At 43.9% G+C, this 17,981-nt stretch overlaps 1 protein-coding gene across 1 annotated transcript; it reads left to right on the forward strand.

Annotated features, from left to right (window-relative positions):
• The first annotated feature begins 16,451 nt into the window (after positions 1 to 16,451).
• On the forward strand, positions 16,452 to 17,399 carry LOC136834485 (tigger transposable element-derived protein 1-like). Its single transcript, XM_067097084.1, has one exon. The coding sequence runs from the start codon at positions 16,452 to 16,454 to the stop codon at positions 17,397 to 17,399; it is 948 nt and encodes a 315-aa protein (XP_066953185.1).
• The last annotated feature ends 582 nt before the right edge of the window (positions 17,400 to 17,981 follow it).

Consider the following 17,981-nt stretch of genomic DNA (forward strand, 5'->3'; position numbering starts at 1 on the left):
CTTTCCAAATTGCCTCACACACTGACGGGTTTAATTTCCATTTGTAGGAGAGTACCTGTCAGGTTTAACGCCCATTCTTGGGAAAGTACCCGTCCTGGATGACTTAGCATGTCTGCCAGAACGTTCAATCGACCAGGTACAAACTGCGACATTTGGACAATGTTCCTCTCCTCTCTCCAGAGGAGTAAATCCATGGTAATAGCTACTATCATTTCTGACTTCGTGCCTCCTTGTCTTCTTAGGTACGACAGAAAAGTTGAGTTGTCCGAGAAGACAGAAAATGATTTTTTATAATAAAATAAAGTTTTATATATACTTACCAAGTAACTACCTAGCTATTACGTTTCATTTATCGGCAGCCTAAATTTGAAAATTCGCGGTAGCGTTCCAATATTTTGGTGTAGGTAACTCCCCCGCCCACTTTTGGTGAAGGATAGGTACAACACTACTAACTAGCACCAATTTATTTATGCCCTATGCCCATGAAAGGGGAGGAGGGAGGGTTTTGATCATGTAGTTACTTGGTAAGTATATATAAAACTTTATTTTACCATTAAAATGTAATTTTTATATAAGTAACTTACCAAGTAACTACGTAGCTGAATCCCACATTAACAGGAGGTGGGAAGTATGGCCATGTATTACTTCAAAAAACACTCATGAATGGAGATGAATTTTTAAAATAGTAAGTAGTTAACATTAAGAATGTTAGTTGTGACCTACCTGACGAGAGAGCCCCAGCAGGAAAATACTGCCTCTGATGCAGCTCATCTCAACCGTAGTGGCGTGGCAGTGAAGCCAGAGGTGCCTCTACATTAGTGGGGCTTTGCAGCTGAGGAGTACTCCGATGGCTGCCAAAAAATACAAAATACAAAAGCCCTTGCCCTCGGTGCAGTACCAACCAAAACCATAAAACACAAGTTACACATACTCCATAAAACAGATCAGATACCATAAACCATTCATAGCTCGACACAACAAATGATGAGAGCTCCAGGTACTCAGTACCCCCAACTTCTCGAAACTCGACAACATAATTCAAGGCGAGTAGATAAAGGAGTGTAAGGTTATCCCCTACCCTTCCTTCCCCAATACCATGCCAGCCACAGATAATGGGCCAAGGGTACTGCAGTTCTCGCAAACAGTTTCGATGTCAAGTAGATAAAAATTTGCAAACACTGATTTGCACCTCCAGAAAGTGGACTGTAAAATAGAAGATAGGGATAAATTTCTCTTAAAGGAAATCAAAGTCACTACTGCCCTAATTTCGTGGGCTTTAACCTTGCAAATTGGCAAGTCTTCTTCTTGAACCTTAATGTGCAACTCAGAAATCATGTCTCTCAAGAAGAATGCCAATGCGTTCTTGGACAAAGGATGTGTTGGATCCTTGACTGAACATCAGAGGTTAGGGGACATGCCTCTGATATTCTTAGTTCTTTCTAAATAATGCTTAAGTGCTCTTACTGGACAAAGAGCTCTCTCATGGTCCGCATGACCTAGAATGTCCGTTAAGCCTTTGATTGTGAATGAACGGGGCCAGGGAAAGGACAGCGTTTCATTCTTTGCTAGGGCCTGTAACTCACTAATTCTCTTGGCAGTAGCTGGAGTGACTAGAAAAAGTGTTTTTCTTGTAAGATCCCTGAGGGATGTGGATTGAAGAGGTTCAAATGGCGGACCTGAGAGCCATGTTAAAACTACATCTAGATTCCAGGATATGGAATCTGATTTATCTTGCTTTGCAGTATCTAGTGACTTGATAAGGTCACTGATGTCTTTATCATTAGATAGATTCAGGCCTCTATGTCTGAATACAGAGGTGAGCATCGCTCTATAGCCTTTGATCGTGGACGTAGCCAATCCTCGGAGAGACCTTAAAAATAGCAAGAAGTCTACTATTTGTGCTACAGAGGTGGAAGAAGATGATATCTTGGGTCTTCTCACCAGTTGCAGAATACTGTCCATTTATTCTGGTAGATGTTGGAGGAAGACTGACGTCTATATCTGGCAATTGCTTCTGCAGCTGATCTCGAAAAGCCTTTTGCTCTGACAAGTTTCCTGACAGTCTGAAGCCTGTCAGAGCGAGAGTGAATAGTCCTAGATGGAACCAGTGAAAGTGCGGCTGCTTGAGTAGATTTCGTCGTTGTGGAAGCAATCTTGGGAAGTCTACTAGGAGGTTGAGGAGATCTGGAAACCACTCTTTCTGTGGCCAGCAGGGAGCTACCAGGGTCATCGACACGTTGTCGTGGAAGAGGAATTTGTTGATTACTTCTCTCACCATACTAAATGGTGGGAAGGCGTATACATCCAGGTTCGACCAGTCCTGGAGCATCGCATCTGTTGCCCACGCAAGAGGGTTCGGGGCTGGGTAGTAATACAAAGGGAGACGGTAATTCCTCGACGTTGCAAATAGATCTATCGACGGCTTTCCCCACCATTTCAACAGATCAGTGCATAACCTGCGGATTCAGTGTCCATTCCGTAGGTAGGACCTGTTTGCAACGACTTAATTTGTCTGCTGTGACATTGAGTTTGCCCTGTATAAAGCGGGTAACAATCTTGTTTGATTTCCCTGCACCCAGATTTGGAGATCTTTGGTCGCTTGATACAGTGAAAAGGAGTGTGTCCCTCCCTGATTCTTTATGTAAGCCAGAGCTGACATATTGTCTGAGTGGACTATGACTGTGAATTTGTAAGTCGCTGCTGAGAAATGTTGAAGAGCTAAGTGTATTGCCTTCAGCTCCTTCACATTGATATGAAGTTCTCTCTCGGGTAGTGACCATGTCCCAGACACTTCGTTGTTTTCTAGAAGAGCCCCCCATCCCAGATCTGATGCGTCTAAGTATAATGTGAGGTTGGGGTTCAGAGGGTGTAGTGATTTCCCTTCTGCAAACCCTCCTGTTGCAACCCACCATCGAAGGTCCTCTTTGCTCTCAGTGGTGATTGGGAAAACAAACGAGTCTGGGAGAAACTTCCTCTACAAACTGGCTTTCAAAATGAATTGTAGTACTCTCGTGTGAAGTCTCCCTAAGGGAACGAACTTTTCTATGGATGACAGAGCTCCCAGTAGACTCATCCATACACTGGCCGAGCATGATGGGAGAGAGAGGAATTTCTGAACTGTCAGAATGCAGGCTTTTATTCTCTTGTCGGATGGAAAAGCCCGAAACTCCCGAGAATTGATCTTCATTCCCAAATAAAGAATTGACTGACTCGGGACTAATTGGGACTTGTCTAGATTTATCAGTAGGCCCAATTCTTGGGCTAATGCAAGAGTCTTCTTTAGGTCCTCTGTGCAACTTGATTCTGAGGGGGAGCGTAGGAGCCAATTGTCTAAATAGACGCAAATGTTGATCCCCATGAGATGCAGCCATTTTGCCACTGGGGCTAAGACTTGGGTGAAAACTTGAGGGGGCCATCGAAAGTCCGAAGCACAGCGCTTGAAACTGGAAGACCTTGTCCTGGAACACAAACTGTAGACATTTCCTGGCCTCTGGGTGAACTGAGACGTGGAAATACAGTGAACGCCCCGTATTCGCAGGGGATGCGTCCCACACCCTTCCCCGCAAATAGCTAAAATCTGCAAATACTTAAAACCCCTCTAAAAACACTTAGCACTGCCCATTTTGATAGTTTAAACATAGAAAAACCCTGTAAAAATGCATATACCTGAGTATTTTTAATAGTTTTATCACAAAAAGTGCATTTATTCATGAAAATATGAAAATAGTGTAATTAGTGAATATTTCTCAGTGAAAAATACCGCGAATGGGCGAATTTTCTGCGAATAATGGCTAGATAGGTTCCACAGAGAAACCTGAGAATGCGTGAGTCCGTGAATCATGAGAACGCGAATACGGGGGTTTTACTGTATGTATCCTGCATGTCTATGGTTGCCATCCAATCCCCTTGACGGATGGAAGATAGAACTGAGTGGATTGTTTCCATTTTGAATTTCATAGTCTGAATATAGAAATTCAGGGCGCTGACGTCCAGGACAGGTCTCCAACCTCCCAATGATTTTGGGAAGACGACTAGGCGGTTGTAGAACCCCGGCGTGTTGACATCTCCGACTATTTCTATGGCTCTCTTGGCGAGGAGAGACAAAACTTCCTGTGATAGGGCCAAATACCTCTCTGAGCCTAAAGAGTAGGCCGCCAAGTTGATAGGAGAGGACACTAAGGGAGGTTTCTCCCTGAATGGGATGGAGTATCCTACTTTGGTTACCTTTAAAACCCAAGGTTCTACATTTCTAAACTTCTACTTGCTCCAAAAATGCTGAAGCCTGGCCCCCACTGGTACACAGAGGATAATATCCTCACTTGAGAGAGGAAGATTTGCTTGTTGACTTCTTAATTGGCCAAACAGACCTAGAATACGCTCGGGAACAGGGCTGGAATCTACCTCTACCTCCTCGAAATGTTTGCTGTAGAGGGGAAATCGCTCTGGGTGCGAACGATGTTGAAGATGCGGAACGTCCAGACTCCTTAGGACATTTGGTGGACTGGGTCAGCAAGTCTTGTGTGGATTTCTTATGCAGCTCCACTGCAATATGTTCCACTGTAACGCTTGGGAAAAGTTCCTGGTGATTTAAAGGAGCAAAAAGGAGCGTGGATCTCTGTTGGGGAGTGACCCCTTTGGAAGTGAATGAACAACACTGCTCTCTCTTCTTAAGTACTCCCACCGTGAACAAGGCTGCCAGTTCCTGGGATCCATCCCTTATCGCTTTATCCACGCATGAGAGTACTCCCAGCCAGTCTGTAGTGAAGTTAGCTTGGAGAGAGGCACAATCTTCTATTTTCTTCGCTAAGGCGCCAACAGTCCAGTCAAGAAAACTTAAGATCTCGAAGACCTTAAATACTATATGTCCTTAGTCAAATGCTCGAGTTCAGAAGTCATAAACCAGATCTTGGAAGAGGAGAAGGCAGATCTCCTTGACGAGTCAATTAAACTGGAGAAATTCCCTTCGGAGGAGGCAGTAACTCCCAATGACGGCTCTTCCCCAGTCACACAGGATAAGTATCTCCTCTTGGATAAGCGAGAAGGAGTGCAGAGTACTGCTTTCCCCATTTTCCTCTTTTCTGTCAAGCAGCTCTCAATGCTTGACAGAGCTTTCTTCGACGACTTCGACAACATCTTAGGCAGCCTAGAGGCATCCGTAGGCTGTCTTATCACGAAAGAAGAACCCGGTGAAAAGGGAATCGCTGGAGAAAAGAAGTCCGGGAAGCAAAACAAGAAGTTATTTCAAAAGGGAAGCATAGGCTGAAGCAGGCTGATCCTGTTCTACGTCTTCTTCTGCAGACGAAATGGGAGAGAGAGTCAAATTCTCAGGCTCATGAGTCACCAACGGTTTACGTAAAAGGTCCATAATACTGTCCAATCGTTGCTTAACAGGTTCCAAAGCTGGATCCTGAACCAGACAAAGAGAAGAAGGCGGTGACATATGCCCGTTCACTCACTCAGAATGGGTGTGATCACTGGGTGAATGAGCTCCAGGGAAATATACTAACGAGGCAACAGAAGCCAAAATCAATCCTCCTAAGCCACCAAGGTACTACTAGTTACATCCTATATTTCTTGGATCCTCTAAACTTGATAAGTATCTCTCCTCCAATCATAAAATGAGATGTAAGGGTTCATAACCAACTAATATTGCTGAAAACGCCCACCAAATCAGCCAGAAGGCCTATAAGTGGAAGTTAAAAATTGGTAACTTTCAGTTCCAAGTCACTAATATTATGCCTACATCAGTGGCATCATTTCAGATTTAGGTTTAGAACTGATGGTATGGGTGGGGTGGTGAGTGAAGTGAGCCCTATCTGCTGGGGGTAGGGGAGCACTGTAAGGCCCCCCAGAAATTTTTGGACATTTATGGGCATTTTAGAGCATTTTGAAGCCATATAAGAGCTGTACTGAGTTAATAAAGCAGCAAACAGGTGTGCCACACTCACCCACATTATACATAATGTTTTTTTAGTGAAAAAGCTAGCAATGCTTTGCTGTGATTTTAATCTTTTCATGATGGTAGGGCAGTGTACTATACATAATACAATTACCAAGGCAGGTTAAACTGTTCAGTGGTTGGACTAATTCACTACATAAAAGTATTACTACACCACTGAATTTGGCAAATAAATGGATTGCTGGGCTCCTGTTATTATTACTAAAACAGTTTAACCAGACCACTGAGCTATCAGCTCTCATAGGGCTGGCCTGAAGGATTTGGATGAAATGACAGGTCTAGGCCAGAGGCCTAGCACTGGGACCAAATAGGTCATTCGGTATGGTGATGATTGAATGAAAATGAAATTAAAAACTGCACAAAGGCATACTCTCTCATACTGGAACACACTCACACAATAAATACATTTATACTCATGTTTCTACTTATACTCACTAAAAATGTATATTAAAATTCAAAATAAGTTAAGTAACAGTTTAAAATTTTGTTGTTTTAAAATTCATTAGACACCCTAAGGGTTTTTGTATTTTTATTATTTACTTATTTTTATATTTTATCCATTAAATCACAGCTCCTCATGAACATTAAAATTGGTATTACTGAAAATGTAGAAGATTCTGTTGAAATTTCCTTCATTGATCTACCTCCAAAATTTGATCAATTTTGGCAGGTTATATTTTGGACACTCAAAAAATACATGCTTGATGTTATCAACACTTTGCACTCTGGGCATTCAGGAGGAGGGCCTCGCAGACTGTTCATTAAGTGTCCCATGTGTCAAACGAGTATGGCCTATTTGAAGATGTGTCAGAATTACTTGCATGTGTATCTCTCTGATATGATGGACTCCATTTCCCAACACTGGATTTTATCTTTTTTATTATTATTTTCAGGTTCTGCACTCCATATATTTTGCCATTTACAAGTACTGACAATGATTGTTTTTATATATCTTTCATAGTCACTAATAGGGATGTTTACATTTGCTCATCATGTGGGCTGCTTCTTTAGCTGCTTTATCAGACTCTTCATTTCCTTTAATCCCTACATGGGCAGGGATCTAACATATTTCAATATTTTTTCCAGTATTTTACAATTTATATGGAGTGAAATCTTAATTTGTTGTACAATAACTGTGTTCTTTTTTGTACTGTAACTTTAAATGGCTTCTATAGTGCTTCTGGAGTCGCTATAAATCACAAAATTATTAAACGAGACTTCTTCAATTATTTTTATGGCTGATGCTATTGCACATAACTCAGCTGCAAATACTGAGGCATTATCTGGTAGAGAGAACTGATACATTTTGTCTTGGGATACTGCAGTATATCCCACCCCATATTGTGACCTAGAACCACCGGTGCATATTGCGTAATGTGGACCTTTTCTGATTATATGTTCTAATGTATGTTGTCTATGGTGTTCTGGGGTATATGAATAACTTTTTGATAAATATTTTAAGTGTGTACAAATTCTCATTTTATTTGTTGTCCAAGGAGGAGGTAATTTTACTATTAAAAGTAATTGTATATTTACATTCAGTGACTCAAACAATCTTCTAGCTCTAATTGGGAAAGGAGGTGGATGATTGTTTATACTGTAAATAAATCTCTTAATCAAAATAATTTTTTGGTTGGAGAATTATTTGTCTCAATTCTCAGAGCACTCTTTTATTATTACTACCCTCTATGGAGAGAGAGAAGTAGTTCGCCACATTCAGCCTGTACAGATGACATTGGTGATGATCTGGCAGCTCCTGAACATATTCTAAGGCCTTCATTATGAGCTTGGTCCAACGTTTTCAGCGTTGTGTCTGATGCCGAGCCATATACTTCGCTTCCATAATCAATGATGGACAGCACTGTTGCTTTGTACAGTACAGTAAGGATATGTCTACAGTATTGGCCTCCCAAGTATTGTTTGATAGTTTTTTAATTAGGTTTAATGCTCTTTTACATTTTGATTTCATGTATGTTATGTAGGCTTTCCAGTTCAAGTGAGTATCAAATACTAATCCTGAAAATATTGCTGTTTGGCTAATGGATATACTATGGTTTCTGATTTTTAAATCTATTTCTTCACCCTTTTTCCACTTTTTATTTTTGTAAAACATGATTGCTTAAGTTTTATTTACGGAAAATTTAAAGCCTACAGATGAGGCCCATTCATCTATTTTTATTATGCCTTTATTAATGATTCGTTCTACACGTTTTATTCGAGGTCCTGAATAATATATAGCAAAATCATCCATATAAAGTGGTTCCTTGGTGTATGAATGATTCGTTATTCGTATTTTCCTTATACGAAGTAAAATTTTCGAAAAATTCTGTTTCCAAGTACGAGCTAAAAAAAAGGATTTTGACAAAGGAAAAATCTATTTCTGGAGAGGGCCCGTGTCACCCGGTGAAAAGTCCATTCAGCACTTATTTCTAGGTAATTCCGTTGCTAGATACCAGAGAAAGCTAAATGAAATGTTGGAGTTACTACCCCAGAGCGAGCTCCACTAGATGGAGTCGTGTATGGAAAAGGGTGAACTACAAAACACGGAACCTTATCCTATAGAGATTCCCAATGTCAAAAGTCCCAACGAGAGAGGTGCCGATACAAGCCCATGCACTACTCATGGGACTGTATACAAGGCAACACTAGTCGCATTCCATGTTAGCACCCACCCCACTAGAATGATGTTTACCATGGGAGGGAGAGAATGAAAAACAGGGTGGGTCACCAGGTGACACGGGCCCCTCTCCAGAAATAGATTTTTCCTTTGTCAAAATCCTTTTTCTGGATCAGGGTCCCGTGGCAGCCGATGAAATAATAACAGAGAAATAAACATCATTCTTATGCTATTAAAGACTTAAATAGAGACGTTGAAAAGTAGGAGAATTCTACCCTGAACATTAGTAAGGTCCTCTAAATTCATGTAATGAAAATAATGTAAATGGTCACCGTCTAAGATCATGAGCTTAGAATAGAACCTGAATAGGCTTGTATTAATAAAATACTTCCACACCCAATGACAGTACCCCCCCTTTTTTTAAAAGAGAGGATCTGACAAAATTGCGAGGTCCTGTCTAAAAAGCCTGTAAGGAGAAAACTGGGCACAGAAACAGACCTTGTAAAAGGGGAGCACTTTCCAAGGTGACCACCGAAAATGAGGACCTTCAATTGTAGATAGAAAGTCAGGGTGAGGAATTCGCAACACTACCCCTGATGAGGGGAAACCAAAATGATTGGTTCCGCCAGACAGGGCAGACAGTACAGGAAAAACTAACACTAGAAGCTAAGCTGATTAAAAATTTTTGGGTCTTTCCCAACAAGGAAAGGTAAGAACAAGATGATTGTTAGTTACCGAAGCTAACTCTGATACATTACTCAAAGACCAGGAAACCGAATGTGGACGGAGTACTGTTCTTAGACGAACACAGACCTTAGGGATGAAAGTTAAGAGCCTGTGAGTCTGGTTCCAACAAAACACTTTCCCCGAGGCCAATGCGGCCGCATCATTACTGTAGCTTCGAAGGGTGGTAGACAGAGGTACTTGTGTCTGTTGGTTATGGAGAAGAATGAACCATAACCTGAATGAAGCAACTCGAGTCCAAAACCACTTGTTTACGCAGCGCACTATTGCTGTTTTGTTCAGAACCAGCCTAAAATGAAACCTCTTGGGGGGAAGAAGTTTCCCAAGGACAGGAAGACTGTCATCGCCCTCCAAAGCGTTGATATGGAACTGCCGGAACGTGACCGACTAAGTTCCATGTACTTCATTGGGCCAAAAAATATCCACCTCACCCGCCCAGAGAGGTGACGGTGTGGAATACTGAGGCCGGAGGGGAAAGCTGGAGAGAAACTGACTTCGGTAAGCACTTGATAGTTGTGCAAGGCCAAAGGCCACTACTCAAACAGGAGGAATCAGGGAGACACGTCCCTGACTCCGCCATATCCCGGTCATAAACTCCAGCTTTGACTTCAGAAGGAGAACCGTCACTGAAGCAAACTGGAGAGAACCCAAGACCTTTTCTTGGGCACGGCGAGAGGTATGCCCGAGTTGATGAAATGATAGGTCGCCCTTGTTATCTCTTTCCGCTTCCACTGGATTCACAACTACTGAAGGCTACCCTCCGAAATCAGGTGGGATTCCTTCCTGTTTACTTAGAAGCCCAAAGACTCTAGAAAACCGATTATAATGACCGGCACCCTCAGGCAATTCCCGATGCTGGGTGCCCAAATGAGCCAGGCAACTAGATATGCAGCTAGCATAGCCTTCTAATACCGGAGCTGTTGAACTACGGTAATGTTCAAACTGGCAAAGACTCTGGAGCTGCATTGAGGAGGGCATGAACCTGAAGGGGTACGCCTACTCCCCGAGTCTGAATCCCAAGAAGGGATAGGACCTTTCTACAACCAAGATGTGAAAAGAAGCGTCGGAAAGGTCTATAGAGGTGGTTACGGGTCCACGGAGCAGTAGGATCCGAACCCACAAGACTGTAAGCAACCGAGACTTGCCGCATTGAATAAGGAAAATAAACGGGACACGCCCAGAAAAATTTTCCAGTGGAAGGGAACTTCTTGGCAGACTGAAAAAGCCTGACAGGCCATTCACAAAGACCCCCAGAACTCTGGCCGGAGGCTGATTGAACCTGATTGGGGGAAGGGGACAACAGCCCAGCTCCACCCCGGGCCTTGATAACTATACTCTGGGCCCAGGGACTGAAGTTCCAGTGGCCCCGAAAATGGTACAGCCTCCCACCCATATGAGAAATACTACAGGGAGGAGGCTTGATTGCCTCCCCTGAAGCGTATGCCTTCCCAATTTCTCGGAGAGGAGTAGGATGCTTCCTGCTCCTATGATAACCCCGAGGGTCAGAGCCCTGGCCAAATGTCTAGTGAAAATTCTTTCCTTGGGTTTTCGTATGAAGCAAAGAAAACTCCCGGCGGAGGCACGTGGGGGAGGCAGAGACACACGGGTGTTACAAGGGGCTGATGTGTTGGCTGAACCCGAACACATCGAGGTGGAGGCTGGGAGTGTGAGGCTGACGGCTGTCTAGGGGCAGAAACCTGAAGAGCCTGCACCACCGCCTGAGCAGGGGGCTCTTGAACTACATGAACTTCTTGCCGGACTTGGGACAGGGCCGGCAAGATCAGACCGCTTCTGCTCGTAAGGTAGACACCCACGAGAACGGAGGCTCTGAGTAACATTAGTAGCCCCAGACGGGCGTAACAACGCCCACCTGGGAAAAGATTAATTCTCCAGGTGAAACTGTTCATAATATTTTTTTTTCGGCTCAAGGCGGAACGGGCAAGCCTGACTTACACCCTGTTTCAGCTTCCGGAAATTGACTCCGAAGCTTAGGAGCTGTACGCTGAATAAATTAGAAGCGTAGTCCGGGGTTAGAAGATTCACTGTGAACGTATCTGTGATATCTGTCTCCCGGAAATGCCTCAGCGATATATTTTCAAAACAAGCCTGTTGATAAGAGGGGCTACATTCGGAGCAGAAGGGGTAGGAAACAGGGCTCTCAAAGAGAGCACGGTAAGACCCCACAGCTGGCGTGAACTTGGAATTCTCCGCCTGCCACTCCGTTAGAGTTCTCAACGGAGACGATGTGTCCAGCCCCTAGCGAAGATGAGGGCTCACTTATGGATCCTGCCAGACAGATGCCATGCTCGTTCTGACAGTCTGGCAAAACCCGGATAAGGGGATACCAGACTGGAAGGGAAGAAATGCCCTTCCACCAACCTCCGTGTGCCCACACCCCCAACAGGAGGGTGCCTTCATGCTGGGAAGCACAAAGGGAAGGCGCCAAGGTTCCCCAGACTGAAGGGGAAAAGAGGTGGAGGTGTCCGGAACGATAGAATTCCGGAACGGAGCAGGATTTAACAGGTGATCCATTGACAATGAGTCTTGAGATTAATCTCTTGGGATTTAAGCTCCTGGGAAAGGGAAGGCATGGACCATGAGGTAGATAGATAGTTTAATAGGTTGACAATGACCCTCAAATCGAGCTCCGTAAAAGAGTTTTCAACAAAGGAAGAAGGGGGTAACCGCCTTGCTTTGCTTGGGCCGTGTCCCTTTCCAGAAGACGAGGCCAAACTCGTAGACGGCACCGGATTAGAGATCCGAGACGTCCTCGAGGGGGCCCTGGAGCGGGTCTTCTTGGTTTAAAAAAAAAGTTTTTTTTTTCTTTCTCTTTTTTTTTTTTTTAACTGATTTCACCTTAGGGATGGTAGACCAGGAACCGTCGAAAAGGGATGAGAAGCTAACGAATCCCCTAAAGGAAAAGTTTGCCTCACCTAATTCCGAGCTAAGCGGAAAAGGTTTGCCTCAATTATTCGCGCACCTATTTATCGCTCTGGGACGATGTTCACAGGTTCGAGAACGAGACAGAAGGCCACAACGTCTTCAGAAAACTCTCCGTAAACAGTTAACTTGAGGCGAAGAGTTACGAGACTTGCGGCCGCCTCCAGGAGGGGAAAAATTAGGACCCCAGACACCGGAGGAACAACTATTAATAAGTCACATGAGACGGGTTTGGCGAAGGAAAAACCGATAGGTGTATATGAAACCTACCAATTTATCGAGAATCTCGCCCGAAACGAGTTTGACGGACGAAATCGATAGGGCGATATGAAAACCTACCGATCCACCAAGAATCTCGCCCGGAGAGAGCCCAAACACCGAAAGAGTAACTATTAATAAGCCACATGAGGCGGAGAACCGATAGGTTTATATGAAACCTAACGATTTAACGAGAATCTCGCCCGGAGACGGAGCTTGGCGGAGGGAAATCGATAGGCGTATATGTGAAACCTACCAATTTATCGCCGAAAGAGCGACTATTAATAAGCCACATGAGGCGGAGCTTGACGGAGGTAAAACTGACAGGTGTATATGAAACCTACGGATTCATCAGGTAGCCTGCTCGGGATAGCATAGCGTACAACGCAATCTGCCGGGTGCCAAACGACTAATAATAAGCCAAATGAGGCGGCGTTTGGCGGAGTTAAAACCGACTGGTGTAAATAAAACCTACGGATTCATCAAGTAGCCTGCTCGGAGAGAGCATAGCGTACTTTACAACCTTCCGAGCCAAGAATAAGTCACATGAGGCGGAGTTTGGCGGAGACGAAACCGACAGGTATATATAAAACCTACGGGTTCATCAAGAAGTCTGCTCGAGGAGAGCATAGCGTACTTCATAACCTTCCGTGCCAAACTATAAAATCTCCAAAACAGACTGCGCACCGGAATGGGAACTATAGACTCTGTGATCGCTGGTTTGTTGCAGGATAGCGGAGCATTCCTGCACTTGACAAATCCAGCTGAAAACGTATGAGAAAAGGGCAAGCTGGAACGGATGCTGGAGCAGAGTACCGAGCAGCGACTTAGCCTAGTCAGACCAGGAAAACCCCGGAGAAAACCGGAGAGAAAACCGGGCTAACAGGACAAAACTCATAGACATAAAAACAGAGTCAACGGAACATTCGAAGCGATCATGTTTGAACAAAATGTGGGAAGGTTATGAACTGTTGGAAGTGGGCGCACTCCAAGCCAAGAGAGGAAAACCCGGAGGAGGATATCCTGAACGGCGTGATAGCGGTGGGGGGGAATAAACGCCGACCGCTAAACACTAAAACCGCCGGAGCAGTAAGCAAGGAGAGCGCCCAACAAGATAACGAAACACCAAACAGGTAGTAGCAAAAAGGAGGGGGAACGCCGAAAGTAAATAAAACAGAAGACAGTTAGGTGGAAAACGCTAACTGGCCTCGTATGAGATCCAAACAGTGAGGTGCGAACATGTAGGAAGCACCACGAAGGGAAACAATTGACGTAAAAGGAAGGGGGAAGGATAGGCCAGGAGGTTGGAAACCCAAAGTAGCGACCAGGGGTGGGACAGCACTTCCCGGGCGCCCAGAGATTCTCATAGATCCCCTCGCTATGTAAGCTGTGCTGCACGACAAGAGCGAGAGAAAAGGAGAGGAAGGGCAAAAAACTCTACGGCCAGGAGAGCAAAGAAAGATAAAAGGAGTGTGAACAGGAGTGGGGAGAGCACTCCCGGTCACCTCCAGGTCCAGGTGGAGTGCCAACTCAGACACACCGAGGGACAATCAATCAATGCAGAGGGAGGGGATGTAGGCTACAACATAAAATAAGGATAAATTGCTCTCAAGCCTTGGAAAGTTAACAAACCTTGAAAACAACCCAAGGGGAGAGAGAGAGCAAAGGATAAAAGGGAGAGAAGGGGATTCTCGATACCACAAAATAATATATATATAGTCAGTAAAAGAAGTAGAAGTGTGAACAGGAGTGGGGAGAGCTCTCCCGGTCACCATTGGTAAGCAACCCAAAGAAGGATTGAACTAGGATAGGCTACGCAGGGAAACCCTTGCTATTCCAGCTTAACTTATTAGGAACATTAGCCTAGGTGAAAAGCCGAAACAGGGAGAGGGTGGACGTAGGCAATATATCCAAGCCAAAACCAAACAAAGGGAAGCACCAGACATAAAACACACATGTACAGAACGAGATCACAGACATGAAACTCATACGTACAGATCGAGATCGTCCCTCCCTTAACGATTTTTCCCCGAAGGGAAAAAGTGTTACAGCCAACCCCTAGGCTAACCTAACTGAGGCGATGTAAAGGAAGGAAGCCTAGGAGAGGAGTAAGGGCTAACCAATAACTCAAATAATTCATAATAAAACAAAAATTTTCTATAAGGTACATGTAGGAGGATAGGCAGGCCCAACATGACATGAACGTGAAGGGACATGACCGACCTCCAGTTAAATGAAAGTACCCCAAAATTAACAAAATTCAAAAGCATCCAAGCCCAAGGTCAAAAATTAAATGTACCAATGAAAATCATGTTCCCATACGCTTAGAGAAGTGAGTCTAAAACAAGGCAAAATAAAGCCAAAATAAGAAGCGAATAGGCCCGAGGGGAACCACGTAGCCTAAACAGCAAGACAGCACTTGACCAGGAAGGGAACACAAAATTCACAAAATAAACAAAATTATAAAAACAAAGTAAAAACAAAGTAAAAACCGTAACAGTACCAATGAAAATAAGATCCCCAAGGGCTAAGAGAAGTGAGGGACAAAAATAAAGCATAATGAGGCCATGATAATAAGCGAATGGGCTCGAGGGGGAAGCTCGTAGCCTAAACGCTCAACAGCACTTCTCGTAATGAAGCCACGATAAAAAGCGAATGGGCCCGAGGGGGTAGCTCGTAGCCTAAACGCTAAACATCACTCTCGTAATGAAGCCATGATAAAAGGCGAATGGGCCCGAGGGGGTAGCTCGTAGCCTAAACGCTAAACATCTCTCTCGTAATGAAGCCATGATAAAAGGCGAATGGGCCCGAGGGGGTAGCTCGTAGCCTAAACGCTAAACATCACTCTCGTAATGAAGCCATGATAAAAGGCGAATGGGCCCGAGGGGGTAGCTCGTAGCCTAAACGCTAAACAGCACTTCTCGTAGTAACGGGGTACAGAACAAACATAAAATTAATCAAACCCACTAAAGTTAGGGATCATTAACTGGTAAAATATCCCAAATAAAAAGGGATACTAATAAATAACACAAAACAAACATGCCGACCCAAGACCAAGGGAGGTCAAGAGACGCCGTGAGAGGAGATCGAGACGGGCGTTATAAATCCCTTTAATTATTAAACTAAAGGAAAATAAGGAGCCTCAATCGCCTAAAAAACAATAAAACACTGGTACTCAAGTTTTTTGAAGAAGAACCTTGCGAGGATGCCATAAAAAATCCAAAATAGAGCACAAAATAAGGATCACAACGAAATTACGTGTGAACGAAATCGCCTGCTAAAATGGAATGAGACTAGTGTTGCCTTGTATACAGTCCGCGAGTAGTGCATGGGCTTGTATCGGCACCTCTCTCGTTGGGACTTTTGACATTGGGAATCTCTATAGGATAAGGTTCCGTGTTTTTGTAGTTCACCCTTTTCCATACACGACTCCATCTAGTGGAGCTCGCTCTGGGGGTAGTAACTCCAGCATTTCATTTAGCTTTCTCTGGTATCTAGCAACGGAATTACCTAGAAATAAGTGCTGAATGGACTTTTTCACTGGCTGACACGGGACCCCGATCCAGAAATTCTATTTACAAGCTGTTTGGTGCAATCTCATGCATGGCCGGCTGGGATTATGGGGGACAGAGACGGGATCCCCTTGGTCCTTGATTATAGGGGGAGGGCCATGTGGATGTAGGGACGGAGGGATACATAATGGGAAGGAAATAAAACAACTGAGATGATGGTTCTCTTTTTTAAAATGTCAAAGTAGGTTCTGAAAAGTCCTTAATCAACCTCATTTGCCTCGTGACCCAGACACAAACTCGTTGATCCACGCTAGTCTAAATCATACCTTATGTTCATGTTTGTGCTTGTGGCTGAGATTTTGCATAACTTTATGGCATCATATTTTTGCAATTATATTGTGATTAATAATCGGGAATAACAATGCCACACATGAAGAAGAGGCCTGTTAAGGAAGTGATGAAGAAAAAGGAGTCTTTAACTGTTGAAGTTAAGAAACGATCGCCAAGCATGAAGCTGGCACACATGTCTGACTTAGCTCGAGATTATGGCAGATCTATATTGAAGATATGTACCATTCTAAAGAAGAAAGAGGAAATTAAGGCATTAGACACTGCAGTAGGAGTAACAAGAATATGGTTTAAGGAGCGCCCTCTAGCGATGGAAGCAATGGAGAAGTTGCTGTTTCTCTGGCTGAGGCAGAAAGAGCTCGCTGGAGATTTTGTGAATCAAGCCATGATTTCACAGAAAGCCTTGACTATTTATGGAGGAGTTGCCAAGGACTTGCCAGGTCCTTCTCAAGAAATGGAATTCAAGGAGAGCCATGGGTGGTTCCAAAAATTTATGAAGCGGACAGGGGTAAGGTCAGTTGTCCGGCACAGGGAGGCTGCAAGTGCAAATACAAAGGCAGCTGAAGATTATGTGAAGAAGTTTAAAAGTTTCCTGGATTCTCAGGGCTACCAGCCCCAACAAGTATTCACCTGTGATGAGACAGGTCTTTTTTGGAAGCAGATGCCAAAGAAGACCTATATTACATCCAAAGAAAAGAAAATGCTAGGACATAAGCCAATGAAAGACCGCCTTACGCTTTTGTTCTGTGCTAAAGCATCGGGGGATCTAAAAATAAAGCCATTGCTGGTTTATCATTCCGAGAATCCACGAGCATTTAAGAAACATAATGTGCAGAAGAGGCAGCTGGGTGTCATATGGAAGCCCAACAATAAAGCTCTGTTCTTGCACTGGTTGAACAAAGTGTGCTGCCCAACTATAAAAAGTTATCTAGAAGAAAGTGGATTGCCGCTCAAAGCCGTACCTGTAATGGACGACGCACCTGCCCATGAAAGATCGCGAGCTGTTGGACAGACAGTTTGACTTCATCGACATTGTGTTCCTCCCTCCCAGTACCACCCCCATACTCCAGCCCATGGATCAGCAAATCATATCCAACTTTAAAAAACTCTACAATAAGGCTCTGTTTCAAAGGTGCTTCGAAGTTACCGAAGCAATGAACCTGACCCTTACGGAGTTTTGGAAGAAGTATTTTGACATCGTCGGCTGCTTAAGGCTCATTAATAAAACATGGAAGGGCATCACAAAAAGAATGCTAAATTCTGCATGGAGAAAACTATGGCCTGACTGCATTCTTCAACGTGACTTCGAAGGTTTCATTCATGAGGACCAAACTGTAGAGGAGATCGTGTCATTTGGCAAAACCATGGGGCTGGAGGAAGACCACGACGACATAAACAAACTGATTGACGAACACAACAAGGAGTTGACAGTGATTGAATTGAAGGAGATGCTCGAAGACACAAAGAGAGCTGAGTTAGAGGAACTTTCTTCATCTGAGAACAAGGTGAAAACAGTGCTGACTTCGCCACTGTCATCCACAGAAATCAGGAAGTGGTGTGAAACATGGGAAAATCTAAAGAAATTGAAACAAACAATCCAAGG

Source organism: Macrobrachium rosenbergii, chromosome 54, assembly GCF_040412425.1.
Source record: "Macrobrachium rosenbergii isolate ZJJX-2024 chromosome 54, ASM4041242v1, whole genome shotgun sequence".
Classification (NCBI taxonomy): domain Eukaryota; kingdom Metazoa; phylum Arthropoda; class Malacostraca; order Decapoda; family Palaemonidae; genus Macrobrachium; species Macrobrachium rosenbergii.